Raw genomic sequence first — 23,771 nt, 5'->3', positions numbered from 1 at the left:
AAAAAAAAAAAAGACTTCACTGACCTGGAAGTCAAATGCAAAAAGCGTTCAACTACGAGGCATAGTCTGATTTGTTTAAAAACAATCTTGTATGTATGTGCACGGACAGGTTGGCGTAGACAAACTGTCACAGACTGATCATTATTCAGTTGGTGTCCATGGGAGTTGATCTGTTTACTTTTGTATATGTTTTCAATTTCCTATTAATTTTTTAATGGCAGAGGTAAGAAATTGTGAACTACTGCTGACAGGTTGCTCACCAGAAGATTTGACCGATGGAGGGCACTGGTGGTAGTGACATGAACAGTCTCTGGACAGACGAAAGCTTTAGGCAGTGAGTTCAACAGAGACTAGGAGGAAGGATGGATGCGAATGCAATAGGTCCTCCCAGGGATTTTTCTGGAAATGGGACCAGAGAAATGGGTTAGCAGCTGGAGGCAGATCAAGGGGCCAAGGGCAGTCGGTTGGTCAATTTAAGAAGGAATGGTTACAGCTACATTTCTGACTGCCCTTCCCACTACACTGCACAAACCCTTCCATCATCACCCCCTACCCTACACCTGCTGTCCACACTGGCCCGCCCCACTCCAATTCCCACGTCCTGCTTCATGTCTCCAGCTGCTCACCTTCCACCTCCATCATCACCTGCAAGCACTGTTTTGTAGGAGAGTTTTGGTTGTGGTGTTTGATTGGTCTCTGTAGCTCTTGTCTGCGGTGTGTGTCACAGGGCTCTGTGTTTTTACTGTAGATCAAGACTACACAATGTTCCCCTGACAGGCTTCAGAAGGGAGGCAGAACTTCTACCGAAACTATAAAGTTTCTGAATCCTTTAGATCCTGGAAGATAGCATTCGATAGCAGCAACGAGAATAACTTTCACCTGCCTTTCCCACTCAAAAAAGACAAGGCTGGAAGCACTGATTCACACAAAGGGATCGTGAACTGGAACTTATTTTTAAATCTAACAGAAAAGCCTCTGCAGTTACCAAAGGATTTCTCTTTGAAAACATCAAAAACTGGGTAGGAATGGGTAGGCAGGGAGAACGAGCCTTCTAGTTTAAGACATGGCAAGTTCAGCGAAACTGGAAACAAGTTAGGATTACAAACACTGCTCTCCTCGCACCTCCGTGTGAGTGTGTCCCGGTGAGGGACCTGGGACACTGCCTCAGGGTCTTTCCTGCTGAGCAGTTCCCCTCGGAAGCACCAGTTTTCAGTGCAAAGGTCAAGAACAGAAAGGACTCTTCTACTCAGGATTAAAATACAAGATGCATCAGAGACGGACTCAGAAGGAATTCCCGAGAAGAGACGCTATCAGTGCACCTAAAAGGGCATTTGAATCTCCCCTCCTAAGTACTACCGAGTGCCTACCATTGCCAAGCCGTGTAAGGGGTCACCCAGACGACGCGGTCACGGCTGAGCGTGGAGCTGCTTCTTTCCCAGGGACACCAGCTGTGATGCAGAGTATGACCCAGGAGGCTGTCTGCGGGAGCAGGGCTTCCTTGCTCCTGAGATTAAGGCAGACTGGCGTGGGAGGTCTAGCAGAAGTGAGCAGCAGCTCCACATTGCCAAGGGTCCTGGGCTCAGAGAGCACGGAGTTCTAGAGGAATGAGGAGCCTCTCCTCTGTATCACAGGGTACAACGACAGCCAAACCTGGGCAGACAGGCTGAAGTCAGGTCCCCGAGGGAGCACTGAATGGGTTTGACGTTTTGTAAGATTGCTCTGGTACAGCGATCTAGAGGAGAAAGACTGCACATGAAGTTCCGACTTGAGAAAAGCGGCGATTTGCTCTTGCTGAGAAAGTTCTGGAGGTGGGGACTTGGCCTAATAGGTTAAGAGGCCCACATTCTATATCAGGGTTTTGTCTCCTGGCTCCAACTCTTTTTCCTTTTCTTCTTCCCTCCCTCCATCCCCTTCTTTCTCCTTCCTTCCTTCCTTCCTTCCTTCCTTCCTTCCTTCCTTCCTTCCTTCCTTCCTCCCTTCCTCCCTTCCTCCCTTCCTCCCTTCCTCCCTTCCTCCCTTCCTCCCTTCCTCTCTTTCTTTCAAAGGCAAAGGCAGAGAGGTTTTCCATTCACTGACTGGGCCTGGGCCGATCTGAAGCCAGGATCTAGGAGCTTCTTCTGGGTCTTCCAGGTGGGTGCAGAGGCCCAAGGACTTGGACCATCTTCCACTGCTTCCCCAGGTTCATCAGCAGGGATGCTGGATCAGATGTGGAGGAGCTGGGACTTGAACTGGCACCCACACAGGATGCCAGCACTGTAGGCAGCAGCTTTACCCACTATGCCACAGTGCTGGTCCCTGGCTCCAACTCTTTCTGCTAAGGCAGACCCTGGGAGGCAGTGGTGATGAGTCAAGTGACTGGGTTCCTGCCCTCTGTGTGGGAGGCCTGCATTGAGTTTTCAGCTCCCTGATTCAGGCCCAGCCCAGCACACTGACTATTGTAGGTTGGGGGCACTTGCTCTCTTTCTCTGCTTCTCAAATAAATATGAAATAATTGAAGAAAACTCAAATTCTGTTCTTCAGTGTTGTGTCTGACTACGCTTCGTTCTGTACCTCAAACAGCTGAGGGTTTCATTCTATTTGGGTATTTTTTAAACACTCAGATCATTGCATGTTTCTCCAATACACCTATGTCACAAGGGCACAGTATAATCAACCCCCACAATCAACCACTGGGAGATAATTTACTGCGGTCAGCTCTGGTTATGAAAATGACCTTCAGTTACAGACCCGCAAGCTGCTGCTGCTCTGAGGGCTTTTCTGTGTCCGTCTCCCCACTACCAGGCTCCTGGCTGCAATTTCACCAGTACAGTAGTTCCCCGCCAGAGTCCACAAACAAGTTCTCAACAGCGTGAGGTGAGATGTGGATGCTGTGGGGAGCAACCCGGACTAGACTAAGTTACTGGAATTAAGACTTATTCTATGCATCTGCTCTCCCACAATATGGCGCTGAGAAGGGAGAAACAGCTTCTACTCAGCTGCCTCCAGTTCAACCAATAAACTGTAGGACCTGCTCCTGATTGGAGGAGAGCAGCGTACTCGGCATGTGGGTAGCAGAGTTGGGATTGGTGGAAGAGGACTATAAAGGAGGAGACAACATACACCAGGAACATCTAAGGGGAACATCTATCTGAAGGAACATCTGTGCAGCCCCCAAGAGAGCCGGCCGGCGGTGTGCCGCTCCCCCGCGGAAGTGGGGAATGTGGCAGGGGGAACCGCCCTTTCACGGAGGTGGAAGGGACGGTAGCCAACTCGGGAAGAACCAGCAGCAAACCCGGGAAGGGCCGAGCAGACAAAAGAACAGCGCAGGGTCCTGTGTCGTTCCTCCACGAAGAGGGGGAGCGACAGATGCCAAGGACAATGTGGTGTCTTTCACAAAATAAAACGTGTTTTACATAAGCCTTGTTCTTTCTTCTAAACTATATGCTACTTCCTTTTTGAGGGTGAAGATTTCCTTTAATTTTATTAAGTGAGGGCTACATAATTTTTTTAATGTCTCATATGGCCAAATACTGGTAACCAAATAGCTGGTAAGATCCGTGTAATTTAAAAAATGTGAGATCTGGAAGACTGGATGGCCCCTGCCGTGAGTCCTCTCCATGTCCACCTCGCTAGCAAGCACAGCGGCCACTTGCTACCAGTCGGGTGAAGGCAGGGCCACATTTGGATTAACCGAGGCTGACATGACCTGCCGAAGTGTCAGAGCTGACAGCTAACTATGCAAACAATCAGGAAAAGGTTGGCAAAGTGTAATTTCATCACTTATGTCTCCCTAATAGCTTTAGAATTTGGCACTTTGGAAAGATCAGGTAGAAAGCCAGAGGGACAGAGAGAGACGGGAAGACAGAGAGAGGCTTTTTGATCACCTGGCCCAATTCTGCCATTTGAAAGATGATCTGTCTCTAGGTTTGGCTCAAGGCTTTCTCTACCATGAGTTTCCAATTTGACAATATTTGGTGCTTCACTTTTAAGGTGTTTTTGGTTTTTTTTTTTTTTTTTTTTTTTGCTAGGAAGAAATATACTCATAGTTCATTTAATCATTTAAAGATGGCAAAAAGCAAACTACAAAAATGCACACTCAACAAAAAAAAGTTGATACTGCATAACTTCAGAATATTTATTGTTGAGTATTCTAAAAGCAATAAGTGCATTAGAAATAATGTAGCGGTAGACAGCTCAGGCAGAGGAACAGAAATACAAACATCATATGAAGATGTGCGCATTCTCTCCCCCCTTTCACTTCAAAAATAAGTCTCAAACTACTCCCACCCCCTGCCCCCCGCATGTCAATCACATTTCTTGGTTTTTCACAAGAAAAATAGAGGATTTTTCCAAGTCTGTATGCTCATCTTTAGAATGCAACAGAACCAGATGGATTATACAGGGTGTGGCTGACAGCAGCAGAATCGGGTGCCGGCAACAGCAGGGACACAACACATCACCAGTACAACAAAGCACATATGCATACACACTCTGGTATGTTAAATCAGTAGTTTTATTACAATTCACACTGACACACAATGAGAGAAGGAATGTTCTGACATTTTCTGAGCATTTCACAGAAAGCAAATGTAACTATCCAGGCAGTAGTCATCCACACCTTTTTCAAACAGAAACCAAAAGCTTTTACATGTGATAACTCAGAAGAACAAAGTTTTCATATTCTTGTTTAAAAAACTTCAGTCTTGGAAAACAGTTACTGCGAAGTAGGCTGAGAGAGGAGGCGTGTCCTGCCTCAAGACCACCCCCCCGCCCCGACCTTCCACAGGACTTCTGAGGACACTGCAGGGCAGGGGTGTTCAGGGTTCCAGGGGATCTACTCAGAAGACCAACTATTACACTTTGCTATGATTGAAAGGAGAGGATAAATTAAGGAAATCAAGTCCTACTAAAATGCACAAAGACAAGGGAGAAAATATCTGGGTGTATTAAAAATGAGATGCTCTTTTCACATAACTCATTTAAAAGGTTACAATTACCATAAACATTTTAACTCCATTAAAGATCATTGGCAAAAGCTTGCTTCTGTATCTGCATAAGAGCTCTGCCTTTGCACGGGTCTGCAGCAAGCAGCGTCCTGTGTGAAGAGTCCCTAGTCCCGGGGAAGCCGGCATCCGACTACTTGGGGGTTGCATAGGCGTTTTGAGATCCACTGCAAGGAAAGACACTGTGGAACCTTGAGAAGTTTCCCTCTTTCAACAGGCGTTGTGGCAGTCAGGTGTTTTAATCCCTTCCGTGCCCAAACACGCAAAAGCACTCTAGGAGAAAACATTACCGTGATGTTTTGGATAAATTCACTACACATTATGTTTTACTTGGGAACAACAAAGGAAAAGAGCCCAAGCATGACCTTGGCATTTCATATAGAAAAGCACTACCGGAGAAAACTCTGCTTAAAAACATGAAAACGCGGATGAATATAAATACATTTTTGGTTAATCTGTGCTATGTCATAGAGAAATCCTGTCACATTCAGTCTACTAGGGAACTCATTTGGATTTTCATGTCTGACTGCATCAGTAGAAGAATATACATTGTTGCATATACTTGTATGTATATGCATATACATTTATAAAATTCAGATCACGAAAATGTTTTAAATACATACATTTAAAACCTGTACCTCTAAAAATAAATATATTAGCCACTAATCAGCTAATTCTCAGAGTTCCTTCACAAACCAGTCAGGACACAGTCAACAAGGGCAGATGACCAACTGGCTGCCCTCTAAACCCATTAACTATGAGTAAACATTTTAAAATTCAGATGTATAACAGAAAGAACATCCCTAGAATAGAATACAGATGGAATTCTGGCTCTGAAACTAGCTTCGGTTTCCTTGATGTTTCGTGCCTACAAATGTCGACGCTTTACCTCTGCGTTTGCCTAGCAGTAGGAGAGCATTTTCCAGTGACAGCACTCGATACGGTGACACAACCTTTTTATCAAAGGACTTGGCTGGCATTTCCTTTGCTGTTTGGTTCGAGGGAACTAACACAACATTGTGTCTGATATCACTCCCGCAGATCACTGTGAGTTGTGTGTTTCAATGCCATTTCCACTGTGCAGAGACCTGTAAGGTAAAGCAGAAGTCGCCCCGGCATTCACAAAGTGAAAGCTCCCCCAGGAGAACACCACAAAAAGGAGCCGGTGGTGCCAGCGAGGCTCTGTGAGGGAACTCAACACCATCGCCAGAACGGACACAGTGGATATCTGACGCCGTCGTTCAAATGAGAGAAACAAGACGAAAGCACTCAAAATTCTTCCTTTAGAAATGATGCAGTTCACAAAAACGGAGTTTCATTTTTTTACTTTTACATTTCAAAAAAAAAATTCTTAAAATGATAGAAACCAGACTAAGTTGTTTAATATAGTACAATACTTAACAACCTTGTCATTTGTATTTGAATACAGGAATCTCAGAAATATAGGAAATCCATGATAAACGATAGCAAGAATGTTTAATGCCATTGCCTAAATTTTTTAAAAGGAAAATTTGTCATAGTTGAAACAACTTTGAAAAAATACAGTGTTTTATGTGCTCACAGTTCCAGATTGCCAACTTTATAAATTAAATGTGAAAGGTATCCATATATAAACAAGGCCTCTTTTTCATTGATTTCAATCTTGGGTAAACCTTTGGATATTTCAATCTTCAGATTCCACAAGGTAAGGCTGAGTTTATCAGATATAAATAAAACGTTTTAAGTCTATGATGTACTGTAGCACTGACAAAACAAATGCACCAAATATTTACAGGCTGGCTACAATACCCTTTGCTTAAAAAAATTCAGCTGTCTATCAACATCAAGCCACACTCATTTCTGAACTTCTCTGGCTGCAAAACAAATGGGGCAACAGGATTTTTTTTCTCACTCATCTCTCCTCTTAACCCTGAAGTCAAGGCAGGGTTTAGGTCAAAGGCCGCGGTCTTTTGGGAGGCGGTGGTGGCATGAGCTCCGCGTCGGGGTCCAGATGATGCTTTCGCTTCAGTCCTTGAGAAGCTGCAGCACATCTGTCAATGAACTCGAACAGCATCTCCTTGGTGACAGGGTTTGAGATGCTATTGCACACGGCTGGGGACAAAGGGAGACATGTGCCCGCATGAGGGTTAATGAAGGCAGTTGACTCACCACCAGCTTATGACAAAGGTTTCCATCCCAGTATGCTAAACACTTGCTTTTTACTCCTGTGGGTGACATGCTTCACCCTAAGCTAATCTCCTCCCTCTGCCTCCCCCTAAAGAAGTGAGTCTCCAGTGGCCACACTTTACAGCAGTATTCACTTTAAACCCAAATTTTAAGTGTCTGGGATATAAGCATATGCCTTCACTATGGTTTTTCCCTGCTCCAAACCAGTTTTTATGGGATTTTGATGTAGCTCAGTGCAGTGAACTCACTCTAGAAAATGTGCACTCTAAGCCTTTCCAGCTACCATTCCTATTGAATGTATTATTGTAATAACATTTGAAGATACAGCAAAATAACCTAATACATAAAGCATCTTTTCTTAAGAGCTCAAAATTTTGTACCAGTCCTTTTTACTTACCTAGTCTGTTTTGGAAGAAAAGATGCTGGCTTAATCATTCCTACTTTTGAAATTAACTCATTTTTTCTGAACACAGATGTTGTTCTAACAAGAACCCCTGAATACACAAAGTAACTTTGAAATTACTAAGCCTAACCTGGCAACTTCTGTATTTTTCTCATAAGCTTATTGTATAACCACCACCATCATCATCATTAACTGAGCACTCTAAAAAGTATACAATCCTATTAACCTTTAATCTTGGTGTTTTTTGACCAAGAGCAATGCTACTAGTAGTGTATATCTCATAAACTTCAGTCAATTTGTGTTGTTCCCCATGAAAGAAATGTACTGTTCTGAATTCCCAAAGTGCCCATATTATACCAAAGAACACCCTGAAGGAAAGCATAGCTGATTTTTTAAATGGTTTTTCATTTACTTTGTTCTCTATTATTTGTAAAGCTATTTTAGGAACTGGAAATTACATTTTCCCCTGCTAATTTTGTCTTTTACCATCTGGCATACAATGGTTTTATAGTTTTGAATAGATCTGAAATTATCATGGCTTTTGTTGTCATTCAGTAAATTCAACTTGTGTATGGCCCAGTATGCCGCCCTTTCAACTTCTCTCTTGGGCATGTGGACACAAGTCTACCAGTTTAGGAGGAGAACCCATAAGCCAACTGGAGGCAAAGAGGGCACCAGCCTAGCACATCATCTTTCCCACTAAACAAATGATCAGGCCCCATCAAGCGGAACAACAAAGATTGCACATTTGGGTTCTAACACCTGAACTTCTTCTAATGTTCCACTAGGAGGCTGTACTACTTACCCATGGCAGTGTTATAGGCGTTAGGAAAACTTTTGTCTGTTCTCTGTCTCATGAAGACCCAGCTGTTATTCTCAAATTTGCATTCTATAATTTTGTTGTCATACTGTTTTAGCTCTTTTGTCACCTGTTTTAAAAGAGAGTGGAGGAAAATATTTAAATCATTTTAAAGGCTTTTTGCTTTCACCACGTGACAGACACTTTAGGAAATGCCAAAAACACCTCAGCAACTCTCCGTGCACAGCTCGCTCTTTGTCATCTGAAGTGTCTGATCAGACCTAAAGTCATGGTGTGCACTCCCTTGCACACATACTCATTTAGCTGACATTTTATAAATAGTCGTGAAAATGGCTGTCAATATATAGCAATTAAAAGAAGCTAAGCAGAAAGCAGCCACTTCTGGGCCAAATGCAAATATGTTGCCATGGGGACCAATGCCTTCAACACTGCGTCTCCAGAGCTTCCAGAGGCTGTGTACACTGCGTAGGTCTCACCAACTCTCAGGACCGTCGCGTCATCTGCATTCCTACGTCAGAACCTGACAAATGCCCTTTACTGGTTAAAAGAGGAAGCTACACATAAAAAGTAAACACTGGGATCAAATTCAGGCAATGTGCATGTTAAATATTTTGCTATTTAAGCAGTGTATTATAATGATCCAAAAAAATATAGTCTTTAGGCTTTTTACCTTTTCTATCTCCAAACTAGCATGAATTTGGAAATGAGGCTACCTTTCACTTTATTGGTGGTTTTCTGGCATCTTTACTCTAGATGATTGAATATGGATTACAACTTACTCTATCTATCAAAGCTAACAAGTATCCATGGTAACTAGAGAACCTTTTAAAAGATATTTCATCGGGCTGTGAGAAAGGTTTTCACAAATAGGAACCTAAGCTTATCTTTGCAGTTTCAAATCAAATGCCAGTCATGGTAATATTTTAATTCTGTCCTCATCTTTCATAGCTAACAATTTTTCCTCACAATATGGTAGATTGCAATCATTTAACTTCATTAGCATTATTTGAAACACTCTCATTTTTCTACCACCTAGAACTATGAAGGGAAGCAAAATTTTTAAAAACTGCTTTCAATTCATAGATAAGGCAGTGTGTGTCTTCATGAAAAAATTCCAAATTGTATTCGTTTTCCCTTAATGAGTATTACATTTGATTGGACCATTTGCATTTTCAATGAGTCCAACAGGTCCAATGCATTCAGTGGTTCTGGAACTAGCCCTGCCTCTAAAATGATGATCTACATGCCAAATTTGCTAAGTTTGTTCTCAAATATTCATTATTTTAGTCTCAACTCCCTTGTTCTGCTTCCAAGAAACCTAGCTCCTTTTATGTTTGATACATTATTTATAACTAAGTATGGGATAATCATATTTATGTCACACCATATGTAATGTTTAACACAAAGAAGTTCTAAATCTTCCAGTCTCTTTTTTTATTTCTGAAATGGACAAAGGAGTTCTTAATTGATTGGACTGATGGTAGAATAATAAATAAAAGTGCCTAGCACATAGTAGACAATTGGTAAAACTGTTAACTGAATCTAAAATTAGACAATGAAATTTTGCTTTATAAAAACTGATTTAAAAAAGTAACATTAAATTTACTGCCTTAGCCGTTTTTAAGTATACAGTTCAGTGGTGTTAAAGTATATTCATACTGTGTACAACACATCCCTAAACTGTTTCTACTTGCAACGCTGAAGCTCAGTACCCACTAAATACTAATTCCCACTTGCTGCACTACACTGACCCTGCCCACCACCCGCACTTCTGTGATTTTGACTGCTCTGGATATTTTGCTTGAGTCATACAGTATTTGTCCTTTTGTGCCTGGCTTAGTTTGCTTAGCATAATGTCTGTGAGGTCCATTCATGCAGCATGTGACAGGAGGAGTTCCTCCTTCTTTAAGGCTGCCGAATAGTCCATTGTATATATAGAACACATTTTACTTAACCATTTGGGTTGCTTCCACCTCTCAGCTATTCTGACTAATGCTGCGATGAACCTGGAAATGAGAATATCTCTTGACATTCTGCTTTGAATTCTTGTGGATAAACACACAGAAGCAGAATTCCTGGATCACCTATTAATTCTCTGATTTTTTTTGAGGAACCTCCATACTGTTTTCTACAGCATGTGTATTATACCATTTTATATTCTCACCAATAGTGCACAAAGTTTCCAAATTCCCAGCATCCTCCTCACATCAAAACTTGTACTTTCCTTTCTTTTTTTGGACAGGCCATCCTGACGAGGGTCAGGTGATCTCTCACTGTGGTGCAGATTTGCATCTCCCCAATGATTCATGATGCTGATCATCTTTTCACGTGCTTGGATACTTTCTTTGTAGAAATGTCTATTCAAGGCCTTTGCCCATTTTTCAAATTAGGTCATTTGTTTTTGTTATTACTGTTACTGAGTTAAAGTCCTATATAATCTGAATTTCAACCCCTTATCATACATATGATTCACAATGATTTTCTCCCATCCTACTGCTTATTCACTCTATTTCTTTTGGTACACAAAAGTTTTAAATTTTGATATTGTCCCTTTTATCTTCTGAAAAATTTTATTGCCTCTGATTTTGGTATTACAGCCAAGAAACCTCTGCCAAATCCAATGTCCTATAATTTCCCCCTATGTTTTCTTCTAGGAGTTTAATAGTTTTAGATATTCTGTTTAGGTATTTAATCTTTGTATGTGCTATAAGTAAGGATCCAACTTCACCTGTTTGCATATGTATATCAAATTTCCTCAACACCATTTGTTGAAGAAGCTGCCCTTCCCTACAGCCTTGGTACCCTTGCAGAAAATCATTTGGCCATATATGCAAGAATTTATCTCTGGGCTCTGTATTCTGCTCCATATTTAACATAAAAGTAGATATATTTATACCAGTAATTAAATATATCATCTAAATTAAAGTGTTTTGTAGTACATGTTTTGAAATCAGGAAGTATAACTTTTTTTAAAATCAGGCCTGTGACTTTTTCCTTTCTCAAGACTGTTTTGGCTATTCATGGTCCTTGAGATTCTATATGAATTTTAGGATGGTTTTTCCAATTTTTTTAAATGCCACTGGGATTTTGATAGGGGTTGCACTGAATCTGTAGATTATTTTAGGTAATATGGCTGTTATAAAAAAAACAAGCCTTCCAATCCACAAGCACAAGCACATAACTATCTTTCCATTTATCAAGAAAAACTGCTTATTTTAAAAAAAAAAAAAACAAAACTTTACAAGTAAATTAATAAAAGGGACCATGATGAAAAGGTACATACTGTAAAAACAGCTGTCAAGAAAATTATAGCATATGCATTTTTCAAGAATGGCTTGCTACTCAACAATGTGCAGTCTGTATGTTGCTAACTAGCAGTATGATAAGTCTTTATCATGTATCATATCATTCTTCTGTTCTCAGTTCCAAAATTCTTATAAATTATGTGTGTTCAATCTGATGATAGCAATTAATCAACATTATTAAGTATCTGTGTATCTGCTGAGCCATGCATCAACAATTTGGGAAACAGAGCTTTCCAGAAAATAAATGCAACTGCCACTACTAATCTAACTGCACTTCCATGTTTCAGTATGTACATCTTTCTCCTTTGATCACCCTGTTATATTCCCAATATAAACACACTGCAAGGTACCCATTTGGTTAGGTGGCAAAGTATATTTAGCTGGTAAAATTAAAAAAAAAAAGATTGGCTAGGGCCGGTGTTGTGGCATAGTGGGTAAAGCCTGCTGTGCTGGCATCCCATATGGGTGCCAGTTTGAGTCCCAGCAGCTTCACTTCTGATCCAGCTCTTTGTTATGGCCTGGAAAAACAGAAGATGGCCCAAGTCCTTGGGTTCCTGCACCTGCACGGGACACCCGGAAGAAGCTCCTGGCTCCTGGTTTCAGATAGGCCCAGCTCCAACTGTGGCGGCTATTTGAGGAGTGAATCAGTAGACAGAAGGCTCTCGCTCTCTCTCTTTCTCTCTCTCTCTGCCTCTGCCTCTCTGTAACTCTGCCTTTCAAATAATAAATAAATCTAAAAACAATGACTGGCTTATAGGAGAAGAGTTTAATTTTAGTATCCAAATTAGAATTTGATACTATGATGATTATCATCCTTGGCCAATTACATATCACTATTTACTAAAACAGGAACCCATCAGGCCTTCTAAAATAAACTGCGTTATCATAGTCTGAGTTAATGAGAGCTTGAAAGTTAAAAGAATAAAATATATTTATAAGTCCAGATTTCACATCTGTATCCACAATTATATCAAATTAATAAAGTATTAGTATTTTGAAAAAAGGTAAGGGGCAACAAATAGTATATTTACATTGAAACTTGCTTTTTTATATCTTTTATATATATCATTATATCTATATCTATATCTATATACACACCTTACATCTTATTGAGTACCACACTTTTTTTACTATTTGAATCTGGGGTTAAGAGACTGTCAGATGAAACTGGATCTAGCACCTCTGAGGATTTTAAATGAGCAGTTCTAAGATAATGAGTATCTGGAATGAAGGGCCCAAACAGACAAACAGCTGCTGTCATCTTCCACTTCTTTACAGAATCACTTTTTTTGTAACCGAAATGCTGAGAATACGACTAAGTCACAAAGACATACAGTCAGCGTTGGCTGAATTGATCTGCACAAAGTAAGCAAAGATTATTTAACAAGATCCTCTAGAATTTACTGTGCCTGCACTCTGAGTTCAGTTTTGCTATCAAGAGATTGGCTTTCTTTTCAACAGACTGCACAAAGACTTGGGGTGGGGGTAATTTCTCTGAAGTAATTTACTCTGAAGATACTTTACAATAACAAGTATCAGTAGACTGAGGTTTTTGTGTTTTTTTTTTTTGCTTGAACTTTTATTTTTGAAATCATTTTAGATTGACAGAAAAGTTTGAGAGACAGTTCAGGGAGCCTGTGTATTTCTTTCACTCAGCTTCTCCAATATTCCTATTTTACACATGTATCAACTCAAAAAAATAATGCTAATGCAAAACAACTAACTATAGATTTTGTTCAGACTTCCTCAGCTTTCCACTCACACCGTCACCTGTCTCAGGATCCAATCTAGGAAACATGTAGTTGAGTCCTCGTTAGACTTCCAATCCATGCTAGTTTCTCACGTTCTCTTTGGCACTTTTAGAGAGGACTAATCAGATATTTTGCAGAATTTCCTTTCTGGTGTTTTCTTATGCTTTGACTAAGGTTATGGAGTGGGAAGTGGCGCAGAGGGGAAGTGCTCCTCTCACCATCTTGTATCTGAGAGCAGGGACAGCAACGTGACTTGGCACTGAGTGCCTGGGGAGGGTGGCAGCTGCAGGTCTCTTCACTGCACAGCGACCGTTTTCCTTGGGATTTGCTGGGAGTCACCACAGTCACCCCTTGTGAGGAGGTGAATTTGTAGACATTTATTAAGACTACCACAGAGAGCATACATTTCCTGGAGAGACGCTCTGAGGACATGCAAATATTGTTTCTCAAAGCTTTCCTTGTTAACTTTAGCATTCATCTGTGACTTATGCCTGCAGCAATTACGGCTGTGGTGTTCCAATGGCATTTTCATTGTCCTCCATCCCTTCCATCTGTATTATCTGAACCTCTTTTGTAGGGAAGATGTGTCCCTCTTCCCTTACTTATTTGTATTAATAGGACTCATGGATATTTTATTCTTTGCTTTATAATAAAACGTTGCCTTTACTTACTTTGTTGATCAAATTGTTCTAGTTTTGGCCACTGGGCTCCTCGGTCTTTTTAACTAGTTCCTATATTTTTTCCATGGGGCCCTTTACTAGGGAGTTTTTGTTTTGTTTTAAAGAATAAACTTTCTTTTCAACAGTCCAGGCTACAGTAAGAAAGTACTACCACTACGGGGCCGGTATTGTGGCGTAGCGGATAAAGCCGCTGCCTGCAGTGCTGGCATCCCATTATGGACGCCGGTTCGAGTCCCAGCGGCTTCACTTCCGATCCAGCTCTCTGCTATGGCCTGGGAAAGCAGTAGAAGATGGCCCAAATCCTTAGGCCCCTGCAGCCACATGGGAGACCAGGAAGAAGCTCCTGGCTCCTGGCTCCTGGCTTCAGATTGGGGCACCTCCAGCTGTTATGGCCAATTGGGGAGTGAACCAGCAGATGGAAGGCCTCTCTCTCTCTCCCTCTCTCCCTCTCTCCCTCTCTCTCTCTCTGCTTCTCCTTCTCTCTCTAACTCTGCCTTTCAAATAAATAAATAAATCTTAAAAAAAAAAAAAAGGAAGTACTACCACTACTTGTTTGGTCCAATTTTAAAACAGTTATTGAGAGGAAGGGAAGAGAGAGGGAAAGCAGGGCATGGATTTATACCATATGGCTTATATGGCTTCTACCCCAGCTTTTGTGCCCCACTATCTGGAGTTAAACTAAGTGGCCACTTTGTTTTTACTGAAGTTGTAATTCTACTTTTTGGTAATTCAAGCTCAATCTCTGTACTGAAACAGAAGGTGGGCTTCTAAAACCCATCTCAAGTAAATGAATAAAAACAAGAATCATTTTCATGTAAATAATTTCATTTTTGAGTATTTATGATGGCAGAGAAAATGAAACAAATAAATCAGGAGTGAAATGGAATTATGTGAGAACAATATGAACAGCTTTGGCCTGAGTCAGTAGATAAACAGTCTTAGAATCACCACAACACACCAGGGGCAGGATACAGCACTACCTGCAGACAGAGCATCCACCTACTGCAGGAAGTAAGACACTTGACAAGTTGGCTTTCTTGAGAACATACTACACCTACCACTTTAAAAAAATTTCCTCCACTAGAATCTTACTGTTTGTGCCTCCATAATGAAGAACTATTGTGTAAATGACACACTTTGTATTGGCTAGGTCACAAACAGAGCAGTAGGAAGTCTCTCCTTCATGAATAGTTGGGTTTTTAAACCCTTCAATTAGACATTCTACTAATGAAAGTAGACAATTAAACAGGAAACAGCTACAATCCCAGCTTATTCTTTCAAATGTCTTTACCAACAAGTCACAACTCCAGAGGATGGAATTCACACTAAACTGCAGCTTATAGCCTTTCAAGAAAATCAGAGTGATAATTATTCAAAATATGATAACTCTTTATATAGAATACCTGGACAGATAAATAATAATGATGTTCATTCATTATTGGTAGTTGGTGGAATAAGCAATGAGTTAGTCTCTGCTGTTTGCTGCATTTTCCAAACTTCTTACATTATATATGCTTAACTTTCATACTTTTTAAAATTAATACAGGAACCCTAAAATAAGCTATGTAGCATTAAAGATGATAACCTTCAAGTTGGCTTCAAATGCAGAGAGGTATAAAAATAAGAAATAAACATTTAAATGGAAAACACAAAATCTAAAGCTCTAAGTCCACAGTTTCCAAATGTACAATGAGGTACCTCAGGAAGCTACAACAAACCTTATAGGGGCACAGCAGGATGTTTTAAGTTTTTAGGGTAATATGGTGACATATTACCATGTAAATTACTGGTTGGAGGGACTTAACAGTTTTTTTTCCTTAAAGATTTATTTTATTTATTTGACAAGCAGAGTTAAAGAAAGGAAGAGAAAGAGAGAGAGTGAAATCTTTCATTCACTGTTTCACTCTCCAAATGTCTGCAACAGGTCGGGCTGGGCCAAGCAGAATCCAGGAACCCAGGTCTCCCATGTGGGTATCAAAGGCCCAAATACTTGGGCCATTTAATTCTGCCTTTGCAGGCACATTAGCAGGGAGCTGGATCAGAAATGGAGCTGCTGGGAATTGAACCAGCACTCATATGGATGCCAGCATTGCAAGTGGCTGCTTAACCCACAACGCTGGCTGGCCCCAGGACTTAACAGCTTTGATAATAGATTCCTTTAGATACCATTGTAACTGAAAAATTGAGTTTTGACAATATTTTGACATGAGAAAAAAATGTGGAATAGAACATGAGGCTAGTGTTGTCCCATCTGATTCTAAATTTTGAAAAATTATGCAGATCCTAATACATGCTAAGTTGTTAGGATATACACTTACTTGATCGACTGGATTTATCTATTTCATTAATGGAATCAAAGGTTTTTTTTTTTTTTTTTTTTTACTTAAATGGTGTTGTGGGGCTGGTATTGTGGCGTAGCAGGTAAGGTTGCCACCTGCCGTGCCAGCATCCCATATGGGTGCCGGTTTGAGACCTGGCTGTTCCACTTCAGATCCAGCTCTCTGCTATGGCCTGGGAAAGCAGTAGAAGATGGCCCAAGTGCTTGGGCCCCTGCACCCACATGGGAGACCCAGAAGAGGCTCTTGGCTCCTGGCTTCGGATCAGCTCAGCTCTGGCCTTTGTGGCCATTTGGGGAGTGAATCAGCAGATGAAGACCAACCGACCTCTCTTTCTGGCTCTACCATCTCACTGTAACTCTCTATTTCAAATAAATAAAATAAATCATTCTTTAAAAAAAGATACTATGGGAAACGGTGACTTGATCAGCATAGCCCTGACTGTTAATGAACAATTTAATACATTATCCCACTTAGTAGTTTTTTTGTCTGTTCTACTTAATACGACTGGTTTAATTCTGTAATTAATACACAGTTATTCTTAAGTGTTAAAAATTAACTGAAATGTGATCCCTGTTAAACATAAGAGTGGGAATAAGAGAGGGAAGAGATGTATAATTTGGGACATGCTCAAGCTGACTTGCCCCAAATAGTAGAGTTAAAAACATACCAGGGGATTCCAATTCAATCCCATCAAGGTGGCATGTACCAATGCCATCTCACTATTCCAAGTGATCAATTTCAGTTCACAATTGATCATAATGAAAGGACTAAGAGTCAAAGGGAGCACATAAACAAGTCTAGTACCTGCTAACACTAACCGATGGAATAAATCAAGGGGAGAGTGATCCAACATGGGAAGTGAGATACTCAGCAGACTCATAGAATGGCAGATGTCCTAAATAGCACTCTGGCCTCAGAATCAGCCCTAAAGGCATTCGGATCTGGCTGAAAAGCCCATGAGAGTATTTCAGGCATGGAAAGCCAAGACACTCTGGCAAAAGATCTCTGCGAGTGAGATCCCAGTGGAAAGAACAGGTCTTCAAAGAAGGAGGTACCTTTCTCTGAAGGGAGGAGAGAACCTCCACTTTGACTATGACCTTGTCTAAACAAGATAAGAATCGGAGAACTCAGAGGGCTTCCATAGCCTTGGAAACTCATGACTGGAGCATAGGGAGACTACTGATGCCATAGACAGGAGTGTCAATTGGTAAAGTCAACAACAGGAGTCACTGTGCACTTACTCCTCATGTAGGATCTCTGTCCTTAATGTGCTGTGTATTGAAATTTAATGCTATAACGAGTACTCAAACAATATATTTCACTTTGTGTTTCTATGGGGGTGCAAACTGTTGAAATCTTTACTTAATGTATACTAAACTGATCCTCTTAAAAAAAAAAAAAAAAAAAAAAAAGAAATTCTCAACTCCCAACTTGACTCTCACTGGGATTAAACATGACAATAGGTCTGATCTGATTTCATCATCATTTAAAAAAATTATCTATTATTTTTCACTTTATGTTTCTGTGTGGGAGCAAACTGTTGAAATCCTTACTTAATGTATACTAAGCTGATCTTCTGTATATTAAGATAATCGAAAATGAATCTTGATGTGAATGGAAGGGGAGAGGGAGTGGGAAAGGGGAGGGTAGTGGGTGGGAGGGACGGTATGTGGGGGAAGCCATTGTAATCCATAAATTGTACTTTGGAAATTTATATTCATTAAATAAAAGTTAAAAAAAAATTAGACTGTGAAAAAAAAAAGATATTTTATGTGAGACCACAGGAACCAAGAAAGTTTGCTAACATCTGCCTTCAGTTTTTTTTTTTATTCTTCCTTTTCTAGATCCTAGTCTCTAAAACCATAGAGATTTATATCCAGCACTTGGTGGAAACCAACCAGCACAGTGGAAAACACTGTGTGAGGTGCTGAATCCAGATCATGGTACAAAATGAGAATTTCTATCAAGTTAATTTCACCAACACTGATCTGGATCATTAAAATACGTATTCCTCTTTGTCTTCCCACTGTCATAGTACTTGGTTTCCAGTGGAAACCAAGATGCCTTCAAAATTCAAGAAAACCATAAGTCTTAGTTTATCAAGATTGCTGCTTAAATAAATAAGCTAATATTACATCTGAACGTTTTTGTGCCACCCTCTCTCCTTCCCACTTTTTCTTCCCCAGCACCTCAAACAAAGCAAACAGTTTTAAGGCTCATTTATTCTCTGTTTGGATATAATACATTTGAATTCTCTATTACTGGGTGCCATAGGCAGCAGTCCCCTCTTTGACAATGAATGGAGGAAAAGGATAAGACAAAGGAAGACGTCTTCCTTTTTATTGGCCAGGCAATATTATTTCTTTTTGGAATTGTATAATTTAACTTTATATAAATAAATACTAATAACATTTACCGAGCAGTCAGTATGGGTCAAACATTAAAAATTTGTGATCTGTATTTGAGGAGGCTTCAAAAAGTTCATGGAAAAATGAAACAAAAAGATAATGCCCATTTCCATTACTTTCTGACACACCCTCATACATAATCTCATTTAATGTGGACTACAGTCTTATGAGGTAAGAACTACATTACTGCTCTTTCATAGCCTTGGAGACCACAGTTACAAAATCTCACCCAAAGCCACAGACCTGCAAAATGGAAAAATAATCTCAAAAGCAGTTCTCCCTGTCCAAGGCCACAGAGTCATGTTATATCCCAACTACTATTAGAGGACATGGCACTCTGTGGACAATAAATGTAAGAAGAGACAAACAATGTCATTTTCCTGCTCAGATTTTGGCTGATATTTGGCGCAGAAACCTCTGCATCCTAAGCATAAAAGTTACTCAAATGAGACACAGACATTGGACTTCACTTAGCCACAGCTGTCCCTGCAGCTGGCAGCCTATGCCCTACAGTCACCTGAAGATGGCCCCAGGAATGGTGGCAACACCAAAGTAGGGCTCCAAAGTATTAAACCATAAAACCAGTTTTGAAACAAGTTTTTTCATCTATTCTTAGGTTTTTTTTTTAATTATTAATATAAAGAGAACAGATTTAACATATTTCGTAGGTATAATTCTAACAAGATAGGTATATGGGCCAGCACTGTGGTGTAGTGGGTTAAGCTGCTGCCTGTGATGCTGGTATCCCATTTGGGTGCTAGTTCAAGTCCTTAATGTTCCACTATCAGTGCAGCTCCCTGCTAATGTTCTCGGAAAAGCAGCAGAAGATTGCCCAGGTGCTTGGCCTCCTGTACTCACAAAGGAGACTTGGAAGAAGTTCCTGGTTTCTGGCTTCAGTCCAGCCCAGCCCAAGCCATTGCAGCCATTTGGGGAGTGAACCAGTGGACATATTTTCTCTCTATTTCTCCCTCTCTCTCTGTAATTCTGCTTTTCAAATAAATAATCTTTTTGTTAAAAAGGAGACAGTTATACACCGATAAAGGTTTAATAACCAGAATCTACAAAGAGATCAAGAAACTCTACAACAACAAAACCAACAACCCACTTAAGAGACGGGCCAAGGACCTCAATAGACAGTTTTAAAAAGAGGAAATCCAAGTGGCCAGCAGACACATGAAAAAATGTTCAAGATCACTAGCAATCAGGGAAATGCAAATTAAAACCACAATGAGGTTTCACCTCACCCCAGTTAGAATGGCTCACATTCAGAAATCTACCAACAACAGACGCTGACGAGGATGTAGGGAAAAAGGGACACTAACCCACTGTTGGTGGGAATGCAAACTGATAAAGCCACCATGGAAGTTAGTTTGGAGATTCCTCAGAAACCTGAATATAACCCTACCATACAACCCAGACATCCCACTCCTTGGAATTTATCTAAAGGAAATTAAGTTGGCAAATAAAAGAGCTATTTATAGCAGCAAAATTCACAATAGCTAAGACCTACAATCAACCTAAATGCCCATCAACAGCAGACTGGATAAAGATATTATGGGACATGTACTCTATAGAATACTATACAGCAGTAAAAAAAAAAAAAATGAAATCCGGTCATTTACAACAAAATGGAGGAATCTGGAAAACATCATGCTGAGTGAAATAAGCCAATCCCAAAGGGACAAATATCATATGTTCTCCCTGATCGGTGGCAACTAACCAAGCACCAAAAAGGAAACCCGTTGAAGTGAAATGGACACCATGAGAAACAATGATTTGATCAGCCCTTGTCCTGACTGTCAAGGAACAACTTACTATTTTATTCCTTTTTAGTACTTTTTTTGTTCTACTTAACACCATTGGTTGAACTCTTTAATTAACACACAATTATTCTGAGGTGTTTAAATTTAACTGAAAAGTGATCTCTGTTAAATATAAGAGTGGGAATAAGAGAGGGAGGAGATGTACAGCTTGGGACATGCTCAATCGGACTTACCCCTAATGGTAGAGTTAGAAGCGTGCCATGGGATTCCAATTCAATCCCATCAAGGTGGCATGTACCAATGCCATCTCACTAGTCAAAGCAATCAATTTCAGTTCACAATTGATCATAATGATAGGATTAATAGTCAAAGGGATCACATAAACAAGACTAGTGTCTGCTAATACTATCTGATAGAATTAAAAAAGAGAGAATGATCCAACATGAAAAGCGGGATACATAGCAGACTCAAAGAATGGCAGATGTCCTAAACAGCACTCTGGCCTCAGAATCAGCCCTTAAGACATTCGGATCTGGCTGAAGAGCCCATGAGAGCATTTTAGACATGGAAAGCCAAGACACCCTGGAAAACAAACAAACAAACAAACACAAACCTAAATGAAAGATCTCTGTGAGTGAGATCCCAGTAGAAAGAATGGGGCCATCAAAGAAGGAGGTACCTTTCTCTGAAGGGAGGAGAGAACTTCCACTTTGACTATGACCTTGTCTGAATAAGATCGAAGATGGCAAGAGACAGGGAACGTATGTGTGCTGCTTCTTTTTCTTCTTCTTCTCTCTCTCTCTCTCTTTGCCTCTTCTTTCTCTCTCTGTCCTTTACACACTGTACAAACCCACTAGTATTCACCCAGATGACTGTATCTAATCCTAATGACCTCCCAAGGGTCCTCCTCTATACACTGTAGATTACATTTCTACCCACCTAATATCACACAGTGGGGATTAATCTACACATGAATGTCAGAATCTACAAGCTGGAAAGGGAGAAATTCCTATTCACAGAAGGTATGATTATCTACATAGAAGATACATACAACAAAGTACTCCTAGAATTAATAAGTAAGCTTAACAAGGTAGTAGATTATGAAGGGACTTTAAAAGTTGGCAGAAAAATGAAATTAAAGATTAAGTTTAAAAAAGATAAAAAAATTTAAAGTCTATGTATTTTTTTTAAAGATTTATTTATTTGAGAGTCAGAGTTACACAGAGACTATCACCCAAAAATCAAAAAAATAACAAATACTGGTAAGCATATGGGGGAAAACGTACCCTAGTACAGTGTTGGTGGGAATGTAAACTAGCACAACCATTACAGAAGACACAATGTAGATTCTTCAGAAATCTGAAAATAGATCTACCATATGATCCAGCTATTCCACTCCTAAGAATTTACTCAAAGGAAATGAAATCAGCATAAAAAGTGCTATCTGGACCCTCATGTTTATATCAGCTCAACTCACAATACCAAAGATATGGAATCAATCCAGATGTTTATCAACTGATGACTGGATAAAGAAATTGTGGTATATATACATGATGGAATACTACTCAGCCATAAAAAGAATTAAATCTTGTCTTTTGCAATAAAATGGATGCAGTGAGAGACCATTATACTTGGTGAAATAAGCCAGTCTCCAAAAGACAAATATCATTTGTTTTCTGAGTTTTCTCTGATACGTAATAGTTAACACAAAATACAAAACAATGTATAGGAATGAAATAGATATGGTATAATTTGATTGTTGCTTTTAGCCCCTGTCTACATTCTTGAGGAATAGTGGTTGTCCATTTATTACTTGTTAAAGTCTATTTAGTAGAGAGTTAATAAGCTTATGATAACAAAATAAATTGAAACTATATCATTGTAAAAAGAAAAATAGTAAAGGAAGAAGAAGAGAGAGTGGAAGCATGGGTGGGAGGGAAGGTAGGATGGGGAAGATCATTATGCTTTTAAAATTATATATATGGGGGGCCACTATAATGGCATAGTGGGTAAATTGGTTCCTGTACACCAGCATCCCATATGAGTACCAGTTCATGTCCTGGTTGCTCTACTTTGTTCCAGCTCCCTGCTAAAGCTGAGAAAAGTATCGGAGGATGGCCCAAGTGCTTGAGCCCTGCCACCCATGTGGGAGACCTGGAAGAAGCTCCTGGCTCCAGGTGTCAGTCTGACCTATTGCTGGCCATTGTGGCCATCTGGGGAGTCAATCAACAGGTGGAAGACCTGTCTGTCTGTCTCTCCCTCTCCCTTTCTCTGTAACTCTGACTTTTAATATGCAAATTAATCTTTAAAAAAAACTGTACATATGTAATTTAGTTCCTTTACATAAATAAAAATTATAAAAGAAAAAGTTTATCTGCAACTGGTAGAATTCATACATGCTGACCACACAAAAGTGGAGGGCAGACTTGTGTGTACCTCAACACATTATTATTCACTCTACACAAAAAATTAACTCAAGATGGAAGGTACACCAAAACATAAAACTAAGAACCATTAAACTTCAAAAAGAAAACATACAAGAAAATCTTTGTAATCTAGAGTTAGGCAAGATTTCTTAGAAACATCAAGAATAGAATCCAAAACTGAAAAATTGATAAGCTACCTCAAAATTTAAAATATATGTACTTTAAAGTACTGTTAAGGGGCTGGTGCTGTGGCATAGTGGATAAAGCTGCCATCTGCAGTGCTGGCTTCCCATATGGGCGCCAGTTCAAGTCCTGGCTGCTCCACTTCCGATCCAGCTCTCTGCTATGGCCCGGGAAAGCAGTAGAAGATGGCCCAAGTCCTTGGGCCCCTGCACCCGTGTGGGAGACCGGGAAGAAGCTCCTGGCTTCGGATCTGCACAGCTCCAGCCATTGCAGCCAAATGGGGAGTGAACCAGTGGATGGAAGACACCCCCCACCCCGACCCGCCTCTCTCTCCTTCTCATTCTCTCTCTGTGTAACTCTAACTTTGAAATAAATAAATACATCTTTTTTTATTTTAAAAAGATACTGTTAAGGGGGCATGCTCCTTGGTGCAGTAGGTTGATCCTCTGCCTGCAGCACCAGCATCCCATGTGGGCACTGGTTCTGGTCCCGGCTGCTCCTCTTCCAATCCAGCTCTCTGCTGTGGCCTGGGAGAGCAGTGGAAG

The 23,771-nt window shown here is 40.3% G+C and overlaps 1 protein-coding gene across 1 annotated transcript in view; it reads right to left on the bottom strand.

The window, feature by feature from the left end:
• Positions 1-4,474: 4,474 nt before the first annotated feature.
• RNGTT (RNA guanylyltransferase and 5'-phosphatase) overlaps positions 4,475-23,771 on the bottom strand; it is a 323,382-nt gene continuing 304,085 nt past the window's right edge. Inside the window, exons 15-16 of the mRNA XM_002714574.5 lie at positions 8,357-8,480; positions 4,475-7,073 (exon numbers count right to left, since the gene is read on the bottom strand). Coding sequence (XP_002714620.1) covers positions 6,910-7,073; positions 8,357-8,480 — 288 coding nt within the window. The 3' untranslated portion in view covers positions 4,475-6,909. The remainder of the gene's footprint in view (positions 7,074-8,356; positions 8,481-23,771) is intronic.

This window comes from Oryctolagus cuniculus, chromosome 5 (assembly GCF_964237555.1).
Source record: "Oryctolagus cuniculus chromosome 5, mOryCun1.1, whole genome shotgun sequence".
NCBI classification, from domain to species: Eukaryota; Metazoa; Chordata; class Mammalia; order Lagomorpha; family Leporidae; genus Oryctolagus; species Oryctolagus cuniculus.
This window is presented reverse-complemented; position numbering and strand designations above follow the sequence as displayed.